Source organism: Amblyomma mixtum, chromosome 1 (genome assembly GCF_055824585.1).
Source record: "Amblyomma mixtum isolate Tamu chromosome 1, ASM5582458v1, whole genome shotgun sequence".
NCBI classification, from domain to species: domain Eukaryota; kingdom Metazoa; phylum Arthropoda; class Arachnida; order Ixodida; family Ixodidae; genus Amblyomma; species Amblyomma mixtum.
In genome coordinates, this window is record NC_143012.1 from 64,811,011 (window position 1) to 64,831,144 (window position 20,134).

General features: G+C 48.7%; 1 protein-coding gene across 1 annotated transcript in view; it reads left to right on the forward strand.

Annotated features, from left to right (window-relative positions):
• The window catches only part of LOC149366525 (uncharacterized), a 43,329-nt gene that overhangs the window by 5,270 nt on the left and 17,925 nt on the right, over window positions 1–20,134 (forward strand). The window contains exons 3-7 of the mRNA XM_089571199.1: window positions 1,275–1,488; window positions 3,244–3,400; window positions 8,344–8,465; window positions 15,817–15,946; window positions 18,863–19,030. Of these exons, the coding sequence (XP_089427325.1) occupies window positions 1,275–1,488; window positions 3,244–3,400; window positions 8,344–8,465; window positions 15,817–15,946; window positions 18,863–19,030 (791 nt within the window). The remainder of the gene's footprint in view (window positions 1–1,274; window positions 1,489–3,243; window positions 3,401–8,343; window positions 8,466–15,816; window positions 15,947–18,862; window positions 19,031–20,134) is intronic.

The window sequence follows — 20,134 nt, forward strand, 5'->3', positions numbered from 1 at the left end:
TTCCGGCAAGTCATAAATATATCCACAGCTGAAGATCATGCATAAGGTTACAATTTTAAGGCCCATAAATTGGGTTCGATGACGTCGAAATGCGGGACTATAGGGTACACGGTGTCGAGTACAAATATTTATGTGTACAAACTAACGAAAGCATAGATAAATTAAATCATCAATAAACAAATCAATCAATCGATAAAATCGTTTTCATTCGCAAGGCTGCCTGAACCGGCCTCCCCCAAGGCAACAGTGACAGCAATACTTCATAGCAATGCAGACAGGTCATGTAATCAGCAATATACAATAATATATAGACTTACCTACAGCGCAACAGTAATGCTGTGTTACAAGGAGAAAAAGATTAGAGCTGAAAAACCACTGGTACATTACACGCATGTGTACCACAAAGACTTAATGACGCACAGAACACCATAAAATGTACTCAGATATTATGACGCTGACGGTATGATTGAGATGCCCTTTGCAAGTCCTCGTAAATCAGCAAGGCATGCTGACCTCTCACTGCTGCAGCTCTTTATTAACCTATAAGCATACTTGTATGAAGTGAAACACAAACTGGTTATACAAGCGAAGGGCGATGATAGCTCGGTCACAGTAAAAAATAGAGCACTCTGGAGGTCCAAGTCGGATGTAGTATAAAGGGTGCGGAAAGGAGAACAAGCCTTAGGACTAATGTTCTTTGAAGCCATACTGTGCGTGACACGCTGGTCATCTAAACGACGGTCCATTGTAAACAGAAAGTGGATTCCAAGGAAGACAAGACATTAGATCAGGACGAGAGAGAGTCAGGTGGGGAGAGGAGATTTGGAAGAGTGCTGCTACCTGGTGGCCACCACGGGCGTAGGGCACGGTTAGTTTGGGGTATATATGCTAGAGGCCTTTTTTCTTTCAGGGAACACGACATGGCTGATGGTAATGATAATGGCGGTTACATCGGGTTTCGTCTAGCTGAAATCGCTATAAAATTTAACGCACCATTGTTTTTTTCTTAGCAGTAAATTAACAAAAAAAAACGACGCGGACGAACCTGAGCGAGCGTATCGAAACGCAAACATGCACTCTTGAAAGCCAGCGCGACCATAATTCGAAAAATAACGGGAACTGCCTACAATCTTCATCATTCACTGTTTGAAATCTATTAATGTTAAATAACAATTAAGGGACAAACGCTGCTAATATAAACAGCGGCCCATTTTTCAGTCCTTCATTTTGCTGATTTCTCTTCTGATTTTCCCACCACCTACTCCCTTTCGCAGTGGTACGACTGACCTGCACTTTCGGCGTCTCCGGAGTTGACATAGCCATGGTTCCCCAGGATGGCCTGTGTGACTATATCTTCTACACGGATGTATACTACAACGTTCAACGACATCGAATAATACCCACCCACGGCATGGAAGCCTTTGAAGCGCTCAAAGAGGCCGCCAGAACTTACAATATAACTACAATGGGCACCTCCATGGCTTTAGGGTAAGCGGACTCTATTCGGGACTTACGGCTCTCCACAGCTTAGCCACTGAACTTCGTTTAATCCCTTTAACATCAGAGTTCTAAAGGTATTATGTGAGAGGTTTATCGCCTCAAAGCTGGACGTAAGCTGTGAGAGGTGCTGTTTAGTGGAGGGCTTCGGATTGCGAAGACCTATGTTTGACGTTCGCTCACATCGCACGGCGCACTTCAAACGGGCGTTTTTCTTTTTTTACTATTAGCGAGAGCTTTACTCTTGGGTAAACTTCCCATTTCGAACTGAATGAGACAATGACCTTCAATGCCTCCCAAGGTCAAACCGAACTTAACTGCGTGGTGGTATGGCCCAAGCTATGGTAGTATGGCCACGTGATCACATGAGTATGACCACTGGTGCCTGACCTTGACTTTGACATTTTATTTAAGACAGTGGGCACCACATCGACAATGACCTTCAGTGCCCCACAAGGTCAAACCGAACTGAACTGTGTGGTGGTATGGTCCAAGCTATGGTAGTATGGCCGCGTGATCCCACGAGTATGACCATTGGTGCCTGACCTTGACCTTGACATCTGATTTGAAACAGTGGGCACCACATCGACAATGACCTTCAATGCCTCCCAAGGTCAAACTGAACTTAACCGCGTGGTGGTATGGCCCAAGCTATGGTAGTATGGCCACGTGATCACATGAGTATGACCACTGGTGCCTGACCTTGACTTCAACATTTTATTTAAGACAGTGGGCACCACATCGACAATGACCTTCAGTGCCTCACAAGGTCAAACCGAACTTAACTGTGTGGTGGTATGGTCCAAGCTATGGTAGTATGGCCGCGTGATCCCACGAGTATGACCATTGGTGCCTGACCTTGACCTTGACATCTGATTTGAAACAGTGAGCACCACATCGACAATGACCTTCAATGCCTCACAAGGTCGAACCGAACTTAACTGCGTGGTGAATGGCCCAAGCTATGGTAGTATGACCACTGATCATATGACTGACTATTGGTGCCTGGCCTTGACCTTGACACTTGATTTGAGACAGTGGGCACCACATTGACAATGACCTTCAATGCCTCAGAATGTCATACCGAACTTAACTGCGTGGTGGTATGGCCCAAGCAATGGTAGTATGGCCACGTGATCACATGAGTATGACCATTGGTGCCTGACCTTGACCTTAACATTTGATTTGAGACAGTGGGCACCACATCGACAATGACCTTCAATGCCTCACAAGGTCAAACCGAACTTAACTGCATGGTGGTATGGCCCAAGCTATGGTAGTATGGCCGCGTGATCCCACGAGTATGACCATTGGTGCCTGACCTTGACCTTAACATTTGATTTGAGACAGTGGGCACCACATCGACAATGACCTTCAATGCCTCACAAGGTCGAACCGAACTTAACTGCGTGGTGGTATGGCCCAAGCTATGGTAGTATAATCACGTAATCATATGACTAACCATTGGTGCCTGACCTTGACCTTGACATTTGATTTGAGAGAGTGGGCACCACATCAACAATGGCCTTCAATGCCTCATGAGTACAGCTTGCAAACTGTTTACTCCCAAATAGCCGTATTCTTCTTTAGAGTGTATGGAATTCTGTACCCTGAGAAAAGTTGGGCCATTGGCACCTGTATTGTTCTTAAATGATACCAACCGCGGATTACAATTCACTGCCCTTCAAGGCAAAGTAGCTTCAGCTAGACGACCTCTTTCTCTGTCATATTCTTGGCTCTGCGCAGCGCCATCGGGGATATCGTGGAGAAAGAAGAATCAAAGCTCCTAAAAACGATGCATATCCTTTTCCGCGACAACTTCGTACACTTCGGCATCCTGAACATCGACAGGATTGACGAAGATTTCGAGCATCTCCAGAGAACCGACTTCCGGTACCTAGACGTAAGTTTTTCTAGGTAATCGTCGCATGTAGAGAGCCAACTGACCAGGATCCACGATGCAAATTCCATTCTCCTCTCGACCTCTAGAATGCAACATTGATGAATACGACGAAAGCCGCGGCGTCTCACTCTAGGGAGAATGGGCGGGTTCTCTTTATTTTACTTTCTTTTTCCAGTCCCGCCATAGCCTTTTCTGTCTGTCTGGGTGAACACATGAGTCAAGCCGTTAGTCAAGGTAAGGCGTTAAGAAAATTCAAGGGGCACTTTGGCTCTCTAAAGTGCTGCAAGGTGAAATCCTTTCCTGCCGCACTGTTCGGCAATGACTGCGAGACTGTTTGTGCTGTGTTAGTGCTTTATTTGACTACTCACTTTGACTACACATTAAAACTGCACACTTTGACTGCCGACTTTGACTGCTACTTTAGCACGACTCTGTCTCTGCTTCGATGAGTTCGGTTGTATCCGTGGCTCTGTTCGCAGTAATGAGGTTTGTAACGTGGTCACCCACGGACGCCTTACGCCCCCTGTCGGAGCGGACGGTAACTATTTTATTAGTTGTCGTCTGCTCCAAAAGGGGGCGTCAGGCATCTGTGGGTGACCTCATTACTTCGAATCCGCGCACTCTGACGTCATAACCATTCCGACCAAACGAAATGCGTGACAGCTCTGCTGACAGCCTTCTGTCGACAACGATGAGGCATTAAAGGCTTTCGCCTTAAAAAGGAAGAACAAAGCTTTGTTAACCATACGCCAGCTATTCAGGGCTAGCATTCGGGTACATATTGACCGAACAACCCAACTCTGAATGCAGGCACACTTTTAGTGTGCATGTTCGGTGCTGATGCGGATGAATCCGTCAAACGCACCTTCATGAAAACAGGTGGGAGAGAGTTTGAAGAGGATATATTTGTGAAGGAATCATGTCAAGGAGCCCGGCATAATGACAGAATTACCGGAAACGCATCAGTGAGTGGTTCTGAGGCTAGCGTAGAGCCAACTGCACGAAATCATGTAGCTGGAGTCCTATCAGCGAGTATGGGTGCTGTAGTTCACACTCTGCGGTAACGACTCCTATGCGAAGTGCCTGTAAATGGCGCTGCTGCAGCCGAATAAACCACGAGCTCCAGTGTTCCCGGTAAGCGTGGTCCAGCCTGTATATGCAAAGTAGGGCATGCCTGGGTAAGTTTAAGCCACTGGTGTACGGGATAGCGGTGCCGCATATCGAATTCATGTCCAACTCACGCACGATCTTTTCGACCCGCTTCTTCCAGGTCACACCAAGGCAATCTTAGCTGTGGGAAGATGCAGAGCTATGATCGCACTGAACATCAGGCGATCATGACTGCCCTGTCCCCACTGAATGTGGGTGTGCGCACGTACGCCTACATTCAAGCATTTCTCACTGACCGCACGGTTGAGATACACTTCGGCCCTCTGTCTTTCCCCTCCTACACGCTTCAGAGTATCGGCACCCCTCAAGGGTCCGTCCTTTCCCCCTTTCTCTTTAACATTACCCTCATCCCCCTCGCCCGAAAATTGGCAACTATTCCCCCCCTGAAGCACACTCTTTATGCCGACGGTATCACCCTGTGGACCAACCACGGCAGTGACGGCGGCATAGAGAACACCTTACAGGAAGCAGCCACACTCACCCAAAATTACGCACGGACCATCGGACTGTCTTGTTCCCCAGAGAAGTCCGAACTGCTCCTCATCCGTCCTAAAAACTACCGCTGCTCCCGCTCCCCCATTACCATTGAACTGAATGGCGACCCGGTACCTGAGGTTGGCACCCTCCGTGTATTGGGCCTGCACATCCAGAACAACGGCAAAAACACCACTACCCTCAAGAAACTCAGGCAGGTTGTAGGCGCGATATCGCACCTCATCCGCAGGGTTTCGGGACATCATAGAGGCATGAAGGAGAGCGACCTATGTCGCCTCATTCATGTTTTTGTCCTGAGCCGTGTGTTGTACACTACCCCATACTTAAAGCTATCCAAACATGACATAAACGCTTTGGATGCTTTGATTCGCAAGGCATTCAAGGTAGCACTTCATCTTCCCCTCAACACACCCACAGACAGATTACTAGGCCTGGGCCTCCACAACACGATCGGGAAACTGGTAGAGGCCCACCGACAGGCCCAATACATCAGGCTCACACAAACCTCCACAGGTCGGTATAGCCTGGACTTCCTCGGAATCAGAATACCGGCCAACGACCCAACCCTCCTCGCCATTGCACGACCCCTTCACCGAGAGCTTCTCATCAGGCCGCTGCCGATGAATATGCACCCGTCCCACGATGAGCAGCGCCGTAGAGCCCGTGCGAAGGCACTCCATCGAGCGTACGGCTCCGGGCCGGACGCCGTATGGGTGGATGCTGCCTGCACGGGTGATGAAGCGACAGCAGGTGTGGTGGACTCCTCTTTATCTGCCCTCCTCAGACTGCCTCTCCCTCCAGACACCTCCCCAGAGGCTGCAGAGGAAGCCGCCATTGCACTTGCTATCACCCGCACGGAAGCGCGGTACATTTTAAGTGACTCGAAAACTGCGATTCTAAAGTTTGCTCGAGGCCGAGTCCATGTCCCTGCTTCTGGCATACTGGACTCGCCCGATGCACCCCCACCCCGCCAAGTGGAGCTGATATGGGTGCCTGCGCACTCCGGGAACCCCGGAAACGAGGCCGCCAACCTTTTAGCCCGAGGTTCTTTAAACCGGGCTCAGGAGGCCTCGAATCGGGGATTCGCGAAGGAGCGCATGCACACATTCAGCGAGCTGACACAGTCCTACAGAGCATCACACCAGCTCTACCCCCCCCCCCCCGCCCCACTCCTCCCTAGATAACAAACAAGCAACACTCTGGCGCAGACTACAGACACACTGTCTCCCCTTACCCTTGCCCACTATCATCCCTCCTTCCCCACTCCGGCATGCGCCCTATGCCTGGAACCCTTCGCTTCTTCCCCATACATCCTTTCCCTCTGCCCGGCGGACCCTCCCCGCGGGACCTAGAGCACCTCAAGACCTGGGATGACTGGGAGACCCTGCTGCGCTCAGAGGACCCGGCCGTGCAGACCATCGCCACCGGCCGTGCTGCCAGTGTTATGGACCTTAGGAACATAAACACTTGAGTGCAGTGGGGTCGTGCGGGGATCCTGAGGCGTGCCCCGAATTCCTCTTCAAATAAAGTTTTCTCTCTCTCTCTCTCTCTCTCTCAACATATCCGCAGACCAGCTGACGGCAGTCTTGTATTTTTTCCTGTTAGTGTTTTTGCTATCGCCAAAAGCATTCTTCATAAGTTTTCTATGGCAGTCTTAGCTGCTCGATGCGATCGATGGAAGCACGTTCAAAGAAAGATTTTTTACACATCGGAAGAATGAACCAGTGCATTCAATATTTCCTTAACAGTACCTCACAATTGTTCGATATTCAAAATTTTTACCCGAGAATGTTGGACATGTCGGTGCGTCTGGTTGTCGGCAACTGTAGGTAGCACTTCATAATTATAAGTTATAAATTGGTAAATTGGTTTTTGAGGAAAGGAAAGGGCGCAGTATCTGTCTCGCATATCTCGGGACACCTGAACTGCGTCGTAAAGGAAGGGAGGAAGGTAGGAGTGAAAGAAGAAAGAGAGAAAGAGGTGCCGTAGTGGAGGTCTCCGGAATAATTTCGACCATCTGGGGACATCGCACAGCACACGGGCGCCTCTTGCGTTTCGCCTCCATCGAAACGCGGCCGCCGCGGTCGGGTTCGAGCCCGGGTACTCCGGTTAGGTATACGAGCGCCTTACCACTGAGCCACCACGGCGGGTGCAATAATAAGTTATCACTCATTTCCTCGCGCGGTAATAATTACAAAAGATTCGATCACCTCAGAGCAAACTGTCCGCGAGCTGTCATATTGACATTCCCAGCAATTGCAGTAGGAACTCAGAGGTAGCCGTTGTCGGGTGACGCCTTAAGTTCAGTACTATTACTAATACTACTGGGTACTATTAAGGATTGCTCTGGATCTGAGAACGGCGCAAAACAGTCTCAAAGCCTGGCCTCTACATGTCCTGCTTTCTCGGCCAAAAATTTTGAAATTTTGAATATTGTAACACAATGTCATGGAAATACTGAAGGTAATGGTCCATTCTTCTGATATATATATAGCAAAGTATTTCTTTTAATGTTTCCGTCGATCGCATCAAACAGTTAAAACTGCCATAGAAAACCCAATGAAGTAAGCTTTTGACGGCAGCAACAACACTAATAGAAAAAAAAATAGAAGACTACCACTGGATGATCTACACACATATTGACTGTTATAGTGAAGTTTTACATTGTATGAAAAAATTGGCAGTGGTTTAGCTCTGGTTAAACCTGGAGCATTGCGAAAGCAACGAGGAGAGAGAGAGGTGATGGAGAGCGCGCGGCAGCGGCGGCGGCCCCGGCGCGCTAGCTATGCGCCGCTACTGCGCATGCGCAACTGGCGAACGGGACGGCGGCACCCCTACCCTGAGTCACCCGCGCAGCGAAGGCGGCGGCAGCTGTGCGCCCTGTGACGTCACTGCTCCTCGCGCATGCGCAGTATGGCCTTTCCTCAGCTCCGCGAAATGGCTCGGCGACTCGCGTAGTGTTGCTTTCGCAACAAAATGGCGTTGATAAACAGTTTCCCACTCAAAAATACTTTTGTCCAGAATTGTTGGATATGTTGGTCGGTCTTGACGACAGTCAGGGCCGACCAGTAGGAACGGGACTTTGAGGCTCTTTTGTGAGAGCGTTCTGTGGTTCGGGCCCGGGTCTTGCCTGTGCTTTCTACATGGGGCTCGCACTTTTTCAAACCCTCCTGAGTCCAAGAAAGTTAAGTCGCACGCGGCATTAATGCCGCTGATTGTCAAGGCAGGAATTCCCCAGTTTTCCTGACGCCAGTGTTTCTGCCTGCGAACTTTTGCAGACGATCAGTCACTATCTCAGCAGCAAGCACCCACCATCGAACTACCACTGCGCCATTGGAATGGGAGTGACCAAGAAGGACTATGCACCGATACTGGTGGATCGGGTGTTGGAGGCAATCAAGTGAGCCCACTCTTCCTACTGTGGAGCGCAGCATTTATACCCACCTTAAAACTGCTGGTTGTTTGAATCCGGCAGACAACCACGTTGCATGAAGCATCAAAATGCGCGTTTTGTTCTTTTCGAGATTTTTTTTTCAAAGGCGGTGTCATTACAAACCTCGTCGCAAAAAAATGTCTGGTCGGTCTTAAAATTCCCTGATTGGATGAGGATAAGTGACGTCACGAGACAGGACTTGACAAATATTCGTCCGTATCGCCACCTCGAGACACCTACGGGGAAACCTCTAACCACCTGTTAGATGACCCGAGGAGATGTCTCGTGTGCAGAAAGACGTGTAGGAATACGCAAACGTCACCATCTGCGAATAGGGGACCGCAGCTTCGCAGGGGGGCGCTGCGGACGCAAGTGAAAAGCGCCCTCTCCGGCGGACTCCACACTTTTGACCGGGCAAACCGGTCACCCCTGCCATTGAGTAGCTGCGCGAGCAGCGCGTTTTCTCCTGAAAAAAGCCAGTTCTGCACGTACTTTGCACGTGTTGGCCGGCCTGCAAATCTCTTTGTGCAGTCGCGAGCTTTCTCCTTCGTGCTTTAACGCTGACGAGCTTCAGAGGATTAGCAAAATGTACAAAGACGTTAGAAAGAAATGCGAACAGCACGGCGCCCATGCGCTGCGCAGTCGGAATTTATCTTCAATGCGCTTTTACCTCGGTAGTAACAAAAAGACGCTAGGGTGGTACATTATTGCATCACGGATGTCTCTAGCGTATTTGTGTTGCGCTCAGTGCGAATGCATTAACAGCCTCGACTTCCACCGCACTGCCAACGCGCACAGTAATTACGCAATGTTATTAATGTATATAGGGGTCCCCGTGAATTTCTTCGTGCAACGAAACCCTCCGCTGCGCTAGCTATGGACACCCTATTCGATCCTCTGTAATCGATCACTCAGACATGCCCGGGGCTTTCAAGCCTATGTTGGAGGCGACCGGACCATGCGGTAGTTGGCGATCGGACGTCGCCATTGGTTGCCGTTGGCTGCAGGTATATTGTTGCGAAAGCAACACTACGCGAGTCGCCGAGCCATCTCGCGGAGCTGACGAAAGGCCTACACAAGCCAGTGCTATGGCAGCTTCCTCTGCAGTCTCTGGGTTACCCGAGAGTATGGAGGCACAAAAGCGAGGTACATCATCAGTGACTCCAAAGTTGCGCAGGGGCCAGGTCTCCCCTCTAACGAATACAATTCTAAGCCGTCATGTAATATACCTGAAAATTACACTAGTCTGGACACCAGCACATGAATATCTGTCTGGTAATGAGACGGCCCATGAGTTCGCCCGAGGCTTTTCCTTCCGGGCGGACCCGAGCGAGGTGGTCTTTACAGACAGGGATCGCATGGTGACATACAGAGAAATTACACAACACTATCGCTTGCAACGAACTAGACTTCCTCCAGCGGATAGGTCCTTGTCCAGATACCAAGCCATCAACTGGCGCCGCTTACAAACTTACAACTTTCCGAACCCGCCCCTCTGGAGTCTTATGTACCCAGGGCAATTTTCAGACAAGTGCGCAGACTGCGAACTTAGGGCCACCTTGGACCACATACTATGGGAATGTCCTCATGCCCCCCGGGAGGGACGAGGTGTAAACACGAAAGACCAATGGGAGACCTTACTACTGAGCTCCGACCCGGCGACTCAGTTACAACTCGTCCGACTGGGCGAAGCCGCCGCCGAGAGTCAAGACCTTTCGGCCGTTGCCTAGGCGGGTGGCCCTGTGGCTACCCTCTGTCCATTGGACATTAAAAGCTTTCCTATCCTATCCTATCCAATCCTATCCTGACGAAAGGCCCTACTGCGCATGCGCGAGGAGCAATGACGTCACACGGCGCACAGCTGGCGCGCCGCCGCGCTCACCAGTTGCGCATGTGCAGCAGCGGCGCATAGCTAGCGTGCCGGGGCAATACCTCTTTCTAGGAGGTATTGGCCGGGGCCGCCGCCGCTGCCGCGCGCTCTTCATCGCCTCTCTCTCTCTCCTCGTTGCTTTCCTCACGCCTTGCAAAGGAACACCCCAAGGCTCCGTGATATCGCCCGTCCTGTTCAATATGGCGATGATCGGGCTAGCAAGACGACTCAAGGAAATCCCGGGCATCCAACACGCGATATATGCCGACGACATCACGGTGTGGGTCACCCAAGGATCGTTAGGGGAGAAGCAAGACAGACTACAAGAAGCTGCGACCTGCGTAGAGACCTACGTCTGGGAGAGAGGCCTCAGATGTTCGACGGAGAAGTCGGAAATCATCAGGATCGGAAGAAATCCTACCAAAGCCTCGCTGGAAGTAGTTCTAGAGGGGCAACTGATCCAAGAACAGAACATGGTACGAATCCTAGGCATGTGGCTGCAGAGCAGCCGAAAATGCAGCCATACCATCAGCCTGTTGAGAAGAGCCGCGGAGCAGGTTGGCAGAATGATCAGTACAGTCTCTCAGAGAAGGTACGGGATGAAAGAAGAAGATACCCTCAAACTCGTCAACAGCCTAATCGTTAGCAGAGTTATGTACTCCTTGCCCTACCACGCAACAACAAAGGCGGAGCGAGAGCAAGCCGACTGTATTCTCAGGAAGGCATACAAGATTGCTCTACACCTGCCCAGGAACGCATCAAACGAGAAGCTACTCCAACTCGGAATCAGCAATACCTTCGATGAGCTTGCCGAGGCTCAATTGGGGGCGCAACTCATCAGACTCAGAGGCTCCTCTACGGGAAGGGCGCTCCTGAGAAGGTTGGGTCGGAACACGTGCGGACTCATAGACAGATACGCGGACGTACCGGACGACCTTAGAAAGACCTTTAATGTAGGACCCCTGCCTAAAAACATGGATCCTAACCTACACGAGGACAGACGAAAAGCAAGGGCCGAGCAGATAGAAAGGAGGCTAGGCCGATCAGAGAACACAGTCTATACGGACGCCTCCATGTACGTACATGCAGGGAAGCGCTTAGCCGCTACGGTGGTAGTTAATAGCACAGGAGACATGGCCACATGCGCCTCAGTGGAGGTCGTGGGCATAACGGAGGCCGAGGAAATTGCCGTCGCGCTGGCGGTAGCAGAAGGCTATAGGAAAGGCCGATCCCTAAACATCTTAACAGACTCGAAAGACACGTGTAAAAACTATACGAAGGGCAGAATTAGCGGCATGGCCCTCAGGATAATCAGTGGGGCAGCAGCCTCTGCTGAGAAGACACCCATACAACACATAATCTGGGTCCCAGGCCACGCAGGCGTAGCGGGGAACGAAAGAGCAGACAGCCTAGCTCGAGGGCTTACATACCGAGCAGGCATGTCAGATGTTCTGGAGCTTCAGCTACTAGCATGCGAGGAGGGATACACAGAGACATTACAACTATACAGAGGGACTAGATTCAAGTACCCACCACTATAGTGTACTAGTTCACTATACCCACCACCACACAAAGCCCTCACGAGGGAGGAAGCAGTCGGCTGGCGTAGGCTACAAACAAACTCCTTCCCCAACTTGTACATCTATAACAAGATGTCACCAACACAATACAGAGCAAACTGCCCCTGGTGCGGCGACACACCCACACTATACCACATCACATGGGAGTGCGAACGAAATAAAGCATTCCACCAACACGAATTTCCGAGTGCGGAGCAATGGGAGAGCCGGCTCACCAGCAGCGAGCTCGCGGCCCAAAGGGCCTTAGTGCGGCACGCTACTGATGTAGCGCGACTCAGTGGAGCCCTGGACTAGGGGCCCAACCTTGCTGAAGAGAAGCCTCAAGTCGCCGGCGCCACGAAAGACGACGGAGGCTTCGAATCCGCGAATCTCTTTCTCTTAAAAGATCTAAATAAAAGTTTTCTACTACTACTACTACTTCACAATCCTCCAGGTTTAACCGGAGCTAAACCACTGCCAATTTCTGACTGACCAGGGGACCAAACGGGCGCGAAATGGACAATGAAAAATGGACAGCTTAAAGAATACGGCCCCAGGCTAATTTTTGTTAAAGGCTACTCAGCAGTATACCACACTCACACCATTGATCAGGTGACAGAGAAGGGAGCAGCATACAATTTTATGGCGAAAGCCTTTAAAGGCTCATACTGTCGTGACCAAGACGCGTTAGCAAATTTGTCCGCGTTTCAGATTGGCCACGGCGCGCGAATTCTGAAGGGTGTCCACTGAAATATGTGAGACAGTTACTGCTCAACTTCCTTTCCTCAAATACAATTTTCACCTGTCTCCACCGAAATATGTGAGACAGTTACTGCGTAATTTCCTTTCCTCAAATAGAATTTTCATTTTCTTCATTACGGCCCCTCTTTCTCTTTCTTCTTTCACTCCACTTCCTCCCTTCCTATACGGTGCCCTTCCTCCCTTCCTATACGTCGAGATGGCAGAGAATTACAGCGCCATTTCCTTTCCTCAAAAAGCATTGTGTTCAAAGGGCAACGCATCGCGCCGAACGGGTGGTGGCTTTCCCTGGGTGGTGGTGGTGGTGAAAACTTTTAATTACTGAAATAGAGTTTGGTAGTCACAGAGTGGCCCCGGACTCCCTGGCAGCGCTACAACACGCTGTCGCGTTCCACTCCTAAAGGCAAAGATTAAGCGTCATTAATTGGCAGTTAATTAATGCACCAACAGAATGTGAAGTGAAAAATCGCGTAGCAGAATGCAGCACTCAGGCTTTCGCCTTTCGCCGCTAAAGTTTCTCGTAATTTTTCTTCTATATGTAGCCTTCATAGACTACGGGGAGGCATTTGAATCAGTCGAAATTTCTGCAGTCGTGCAGGCACCCCTAGGGGTCTATACCCCTAGGGGTATAGAAAACCCATGTGTAAAGGTACCAGAAATATATCTAGTGCTGCACAGAAGACGTGATATCTCCAGTACTGTATATTCATCGCATTTGAAAGAGTTGAGGAAAAAACTAATGGACATTACCTTAGAAAATTTGATTTTCCGATGACTTTGCATTGCTAAGTAACTAAGGTGCCGATTTTCACGGCACAATCGAGGACCTAGACAGGAAAAGCATAACAGTGGGTCTAAAATTATGAAGAAACCGAAAGTGATGACCAGAGAGAGAGAGAGAGAGACTCTTTAATGAAATTCAGAGAATTTAGCCGGCGTTTAAATTACGCTGGCATGCTACTCTGCGTAGGGAGGGGAATTTGGGAGATAAAGACGGAAGGAGAGCAGCTTGGAAGAGGTAAAAAAAAAACGAAGATAAAATGCGGCCATGAAATGGGTACTAAGGATGCAATGGCGAGTACTGATGTAACCTATGGAATGGTGGAGTGCATAGTCCGACAAATGGGCTGACGAAGTTCACTGCATGACGAATGCATGAAGGTAGCGTGCAAGTGAATTTAAAGCTTATCGAGATATCCAATGTCTTTTGGTTTGGTTTTATGGGGTTTAACGTCCCAAAGCGACTAAGGCTATGAGAGACGCTGTAGTGGAGGGCTCCGGAAATTTCGACCACCTGGGGTTCTTTAACGTGCACTGACATCGCACAGCTTTTAGATACGTAAATAGAAAGTTCATTGCAAGTCTCTACTGCCTGAAGCAGGCTAAGGGACCTAAAACTTTAGGGGCACTGGGCAGAGCTTGTTCATGCAATGTGATGACCAGTAGTCAAGAAAAGTGGTTTACGATTGGTGATGTGTAACCTATACGAGATTTTAGAGCGTTGGTTACAGTGCATAACCCAATGTCGCATTAGTAAAACACAAGGCGTTCAAGTGGGACCAGTGGGCGGTACCATAGGTACACAGATTGTGGACTGCCTAATTGGCGTAGAATGTTCGGAGTGGTACCAAACGATTCGGTGTGTTACGTAGCATAAGATTACTAGCCGAACAAAACCGTAGCTTATCCTAGCGATTCGCACCGACGACCTTTGGTTCCCCAAACCATGACTTCCCGAAACTTCAAACATCCACTACGGCCCAACTAATTGACGTAGGACATTCGAAGTGGTATCAAACGATTTGTCTTCTTGCTCTGTATACGTTGGCGTCAAAAAAAAAAATAGATATCCGAATGTAACAAAAAATTTGTACCGGAAATAGCGAAGCTGGCAAATGACGCAATGTTCGTTAGATATTGCTAACGCTCGGTACTCGTACGCTGCCCCATCGTTTTGCTCGTTTTTGGTCCTTTCGGGAGCGACGACAACTTTTAGTAGCCGGAAACGCAGTTTAGTTAACGAAAAGAGCTTCGGGGATGAGGCAACCCTTTGAAGATTTCAGGGACTAAGTGTTAGCCATCGGTAGCAAAGAGACTAACGGTAGGAGAAAAAAAGTATTCTAAAAGCCATACCTAGCTCCAGGACTCACGTCGTGACCCCTACTCTTTGTTATTGCATGGACTTAAGTAAGATAATGAAAATGCAGTAAAGGTCCTGATGTCTGCATTGAGTGGCCTGCCGTCGACAGCGCAGCAGATTCACTCTCGCTAAACTCTTGGTTGAGCACTCTGCAGTCTGCTTTCGCGAAAGGATCAGCTTTCCTTGCTTGCGGTCCAGTCCCAAATTAATGTTACTGCGATCAGAACCTCTTTTTTTAACGCGTGGGCATTATATGGCTCTGTCGCGTCAGCAACAGTGTCCGGTATTTTGTCCGCATGGTTAAGTCGTTCTCTCAAGATAAATGCGTGAAAGTGTGATTGTGCCACATCATCATCATCATCATCATCATCATCATCATCAGCCTGACTACGCCCAATGCAGGGCAAAGGCCTCTCCCATGTCTCTCCAATTAAGCCTGTCCTTCGCCAGTTGCGACCACCGTATTCCCGCAAATTTCCTAATGTCATCCGCCCACCTAACTTTCTGCCGTCCCCTGCTACGCTTGTCTTCTCTTGGAATCCACTCCGTTACCCTTAATAAGGAGCAGCGGTTATCTTGCCTTCGCATTACATGCCCTGCCCAAGCCCACTTCTTCCTCTTGATTTCGACTGGGATGTCATTAACCCTTTTGGCACATAGTGTGTGATAAAATGTTGCCGTGGGAAAAGCTTTCGTTGATGAGGTGTAATTGGTCAATTAATTAAAAGCAAAAAAACGCGAAAACATACACTTAGACGTCAAAATAGCATGGACGTCGATATAGTGCATGGGCGTCAGAACACCCACGGACGTCGATGTAGTATATATGTGGACGTTTTGCTTTCGCTTTGCTCCAATGCGGGCGCCGCAGTGATATCAAAGTTTTCTGTTTGTTTTCTTTGGCCTTTAAACAACACGCTCGCACTTCCTTGTGCAACTAGCTCCATGTCAGCGCTTGAGGGCCTCTGTTTTTTTTTTTTTTTTTAACAGGATGTACCCTCGCATAAGCATGGTCATCTTGAAGATACACATCGGGAGAGGATTCTACCCAGGCGACAACTATGCAGCCCCGCCAAACCCCGACTACGACGATTTTCACGGGTTGGACTTCATCAGCTTGGTGAGTGTGAGGACATGTAGACGTGTGTGTTTTAGCGGGGTGAAGTGAGGGCAGACGACGGCCTACGCCTAAGCCACTAGATGGCGTTGCCCGAGCGAGACAGCTCGCTTCGCTGATGCCGGGGAGAAATAATCTTGCCAGGGAGTTTCCCAATCTTTCCTCGTGTTGTCTTCGGCGTGTACTTGTAGTGTCATTTCATTTTAATTATTGACCTAAAGTGCGGTGAGGCGGAAGCCTAAAGCGCGGTGTTGCTGCTTGTGTCACTGATATGTGGTCAAGATGTTAAGCTTCGCCTCTAAGAGTGGAAGGCTACAGCGTCTTGCAACGCTGCCAGGGAGTCCACAGAACGTCATCGCCCGTTCGGCTCTACGGCTCGCATGTCAGTAAATTGGTTTTTGAGGAAAGGAAATGTATCTGTCTCGCATTATCCCTTAATAATGCCCTTATGTAATACCCCAGGCATGGGGCCTTTAAGGAAATAAAATGAAATGAAATATCTCGGTGGACACCTGAACCTCGCGTGAGGGAAGGGAGGAAGATGGGAATGAACGATGACACCGTATTCACTGGACGCGCCTTCGTTCATTCCAAACCATCGAGCTTTCGTGGCGGAACAATTACCGCGCTCGTCTTGCACTCCGAAGACCCTGGTTTGATTCCCCAACACGACCAATTTCCTTCTCGGTTTTATTTACTTCTCTGGTCGGACTAGAAATGTTAATTAGGTTAATTGGTTAATTAATCAAATTAACTGAACTCAGCGCCACTTATTTGGAGCATCACTTTCCCATTCCTCTAATCGGTCGCATGGTCACTAGCCGAAGTATACTTGGCCCCGTTTGAAATTCGCGCACTGTGATGTCACGACCATTTCGACCAATTGAAAAGCGTGACATTTATGTCGACAACTCCTGCTTACAACGATGAGACATTAAAGGCTTCCGCCTTAAAACAGCACGAAAAGACACGGACTCGGGGAAGAGACTACGCACGAGTGGGCTTGACTGAACCCGTTTCTTCGAGACTGGAACGTGGAAAACCGAGGGCTAGTGGAAAGGGACATCGCGTATGAGGACTGAGAACTGAATACTCTCTCAAGCAGGTGCAGATTTGCACGCAGGGAAGCAGTGACGTGAAAACATACGCGCCGTTTGGTTGTAGAGCGCCTAACAGGTTGAAGAAGTGGGGTGGGGGGGGGGGGGGGGGGGGGGGGGGGGGGCGATCAGACTCGTCAAAAGTAACTAGGCTGCACGTTTTTCTTCTCAGTCGTATATCAAAGCTATTACGACAGCCCTTAAGCTCTAAATCTCTGTATGGTAAGAAGAGCCCCTGTTCTCAACTTCAAAGGACTTTTTTGATATTTAGGGAAGCCGTGAGGGCCCTGTTATACGAATGAGAAGCAAATCATGGAGCCTGGTTAGTTTTGACAAAGACTGTACCTAAAAATGAAGGCCGCTGCGGCTTATGCGGATATCATTTACGGAATAGAATAAAGACATTACGCTTGAGTTCTAGATCACAGTGAATGAGGAGGGTGGCGTGCAGCTTCTTAACCTGGGAACACCTTTCGTAAACGACGGCAACAACGGTTTCACTACCGATTTAAACGAAGATGACTAACTTCAAGGGAACGAAGATGGTCATACAACGGAGCTTTTCTCAACATATAATATACTCCCTGCAGTACATGTATACAATTTAAACTTAAGTATGAGGTATAAAATCTCGTTGACAAAATCCAATACATGTTTTCTCTCGCTGTGCAATCTCAGACAATCTTTGGATGTTCCCTACAACATAAGACACAGAAACATTTGGCTAGTCCCCTTTTCGCGCACAAATAACGAATTTAGTGATTGGAACATCGCTTGCCGGTATTATTAAACACACTTCAAGGCACGGACGTGGACCTAAGCGTCAAGACCCGCACTCGTTAAATATTTTAGGAATCTAACAGTATGAAGCAATATATTAAGGATTGGCATTCTATATTGTAATTAAAGAAAAATTTCTGTGTGAATACATTTGTCTATGTTTCAGATTTCATTTGTGATGTACATGTTGTATAAATTTTTGTGTATAGTAAACAGAGTTTTTGTTATATTGCCGGTGAGCTCTCGCGGCACGCTTGTTCTGTTCGGTGTCGTGGAAACTGGCTCTATAATTAAAAGAAGCTCCCAGTCTTGGGTTCTTCCCGACGCCTACCTTCACGGCTCCTCTGGTCGTGACAATACATATGCGTGTGTGTGTGTTGACTAGGTATAATGCTTTGTGGTGTACGCGCATAAAATATTATTTGACCATATTTTGTGCTGTAGTGCAAGAACTTCTGCAGAAACTAATCTAAACATTGTGTGTAATTTCTTGTGTGTGATTTGAAACCGCTGTACGCTGCCATCAATGGGGGCAAGGGCCTTAGTCAAGCTGCTTAACTAGCAGCTTTTAGTCCTTGCCCTCACATTTTATGCGTAGCATATTGCAATCACTCAGTTCAGCCCTTGGGCGCGGCCGGGCAGCCACCAAACCACGTGACGTGACGTCACGTGGTTTGGTGACGTCACGCCACGTGGTTTGGTGACGTCACGCCACGTGGTGACGTGACGTCACCAAACCACGAAAAAAAAGAAAACAAACAAAAAAAAAGGACGGCTGAGCATGGTGGCGGTTGCCACCGCCCCGTTTCAAAGGGGACGCTCCTATCCATCCATCCATACGACACGGAGGAAAAGCTGCTGAGAAAATCGAGTGCCGCCAAGCAATACCTCGCGCAAAAAGACCGCGCAATATGCAACGCATTTTTGGCTTAACCAAGCTAAGCCTGGGCATCTTTTTTTTTTTCTGTGCCGGGAGAAATGTGGAATAAAGTGAATGTGAGAATTCAATCTGTCTGTCCTCCATCCTCTCACGCTCGTGCAGAACACCACCGCGCCCCTCCTGCCCGAACTGGCATCCGTCACGGCCGCTGGAGGGCGCCTCCTGATGCTCTCGCTGGCCATGTATGCACGCGTGTCTCGCATGAACGACCACTTCGACCAAAAGACCATCAGCCCAGCACACAAGATCACCCTGATTGACTACGCGGCGGTAAGTGCTTAAAATTCAGGGGGCACTTTGACTGTCTAAAGTGCGTAGAGGCGAAAGCGTTTTCCGCACCACTTTGCCTGTGTGACACCGGTGACGTCACCACTTGATGACGTCACACATAATTGATGAAGAAGTAAGAACAGATTACTAATTAATGACTAATTACTGATTAATGACTAAGTACTAATTGACTGTTAATTAATTACGCTTAAGCTTCGCCTATAGGAGTGGAACACGACAGCGTGTTGTAGCGCTGCTAGGGAGTCCACGGAACGCCACCATCCGTTCGGCGCGATGCCTTGCCCTTTGAACGCAACGCTTTTTGAGGAAAGGAAATGGCGCTGTAATTCTCAGTCATCTCGGCGTACACCTTAACCGCACCGTACAGGAAGGGAGGAAGTGGGAGTGAAAGAAGAAAGAAAAAGAGGGGCCGTAATGAAGAAATTGAAAATTGTAACTTGAGGAAAGGAAACTAAGCAGTAACTGTCTCGCATATCTCGGTGGATCCCTCCCTTAAAACGCGGACACATCTGCCGACACGGCTGCTAACGACAGTATGAGGCATTGAAGGCTTTCGCCTTAAAACCTCCCAACCCTTTCAATGGCCAGCATTTGCGCCGAATACAAAAAGGTTCAATGGTACCGTGTATGATGGCAGCTTCCACCCAGTTATTGAAGGCCATGGAAAAAATCTCGGTGCAATAATTTTTTCGCCACGTGAAAAACTAGTAAAGTTGCGTTAGCCGAGAAAGTGGCGATAGCGCTTGCAGCCACTCACTCAGACGCCACGCAGATAATTTCTGATTCTCAACACGCCTGTCGAAATTATACAAGGGGAAGAATAACGCCGCTTGCCAGCAAAATGTTAACAAACGCGCAACACAGCTCAATCCAGAGAACAAAAATTCAGGGGGCACTTTGGCTGCAAGGCGAAAGCGTTTCCTGGCCACTGTTTGTTTTAATTTATTTATTATCTTTCATATTTTGTTTTCTATTTATTTCTTGCTCTTTTTCTTAATTTTATTGTTTTTTATTTTTATTTTCACGTATTTTTATTTTTTATTTTGTTTATTTTCTTATTCTTATTTTTTATTTTCCTTTTCT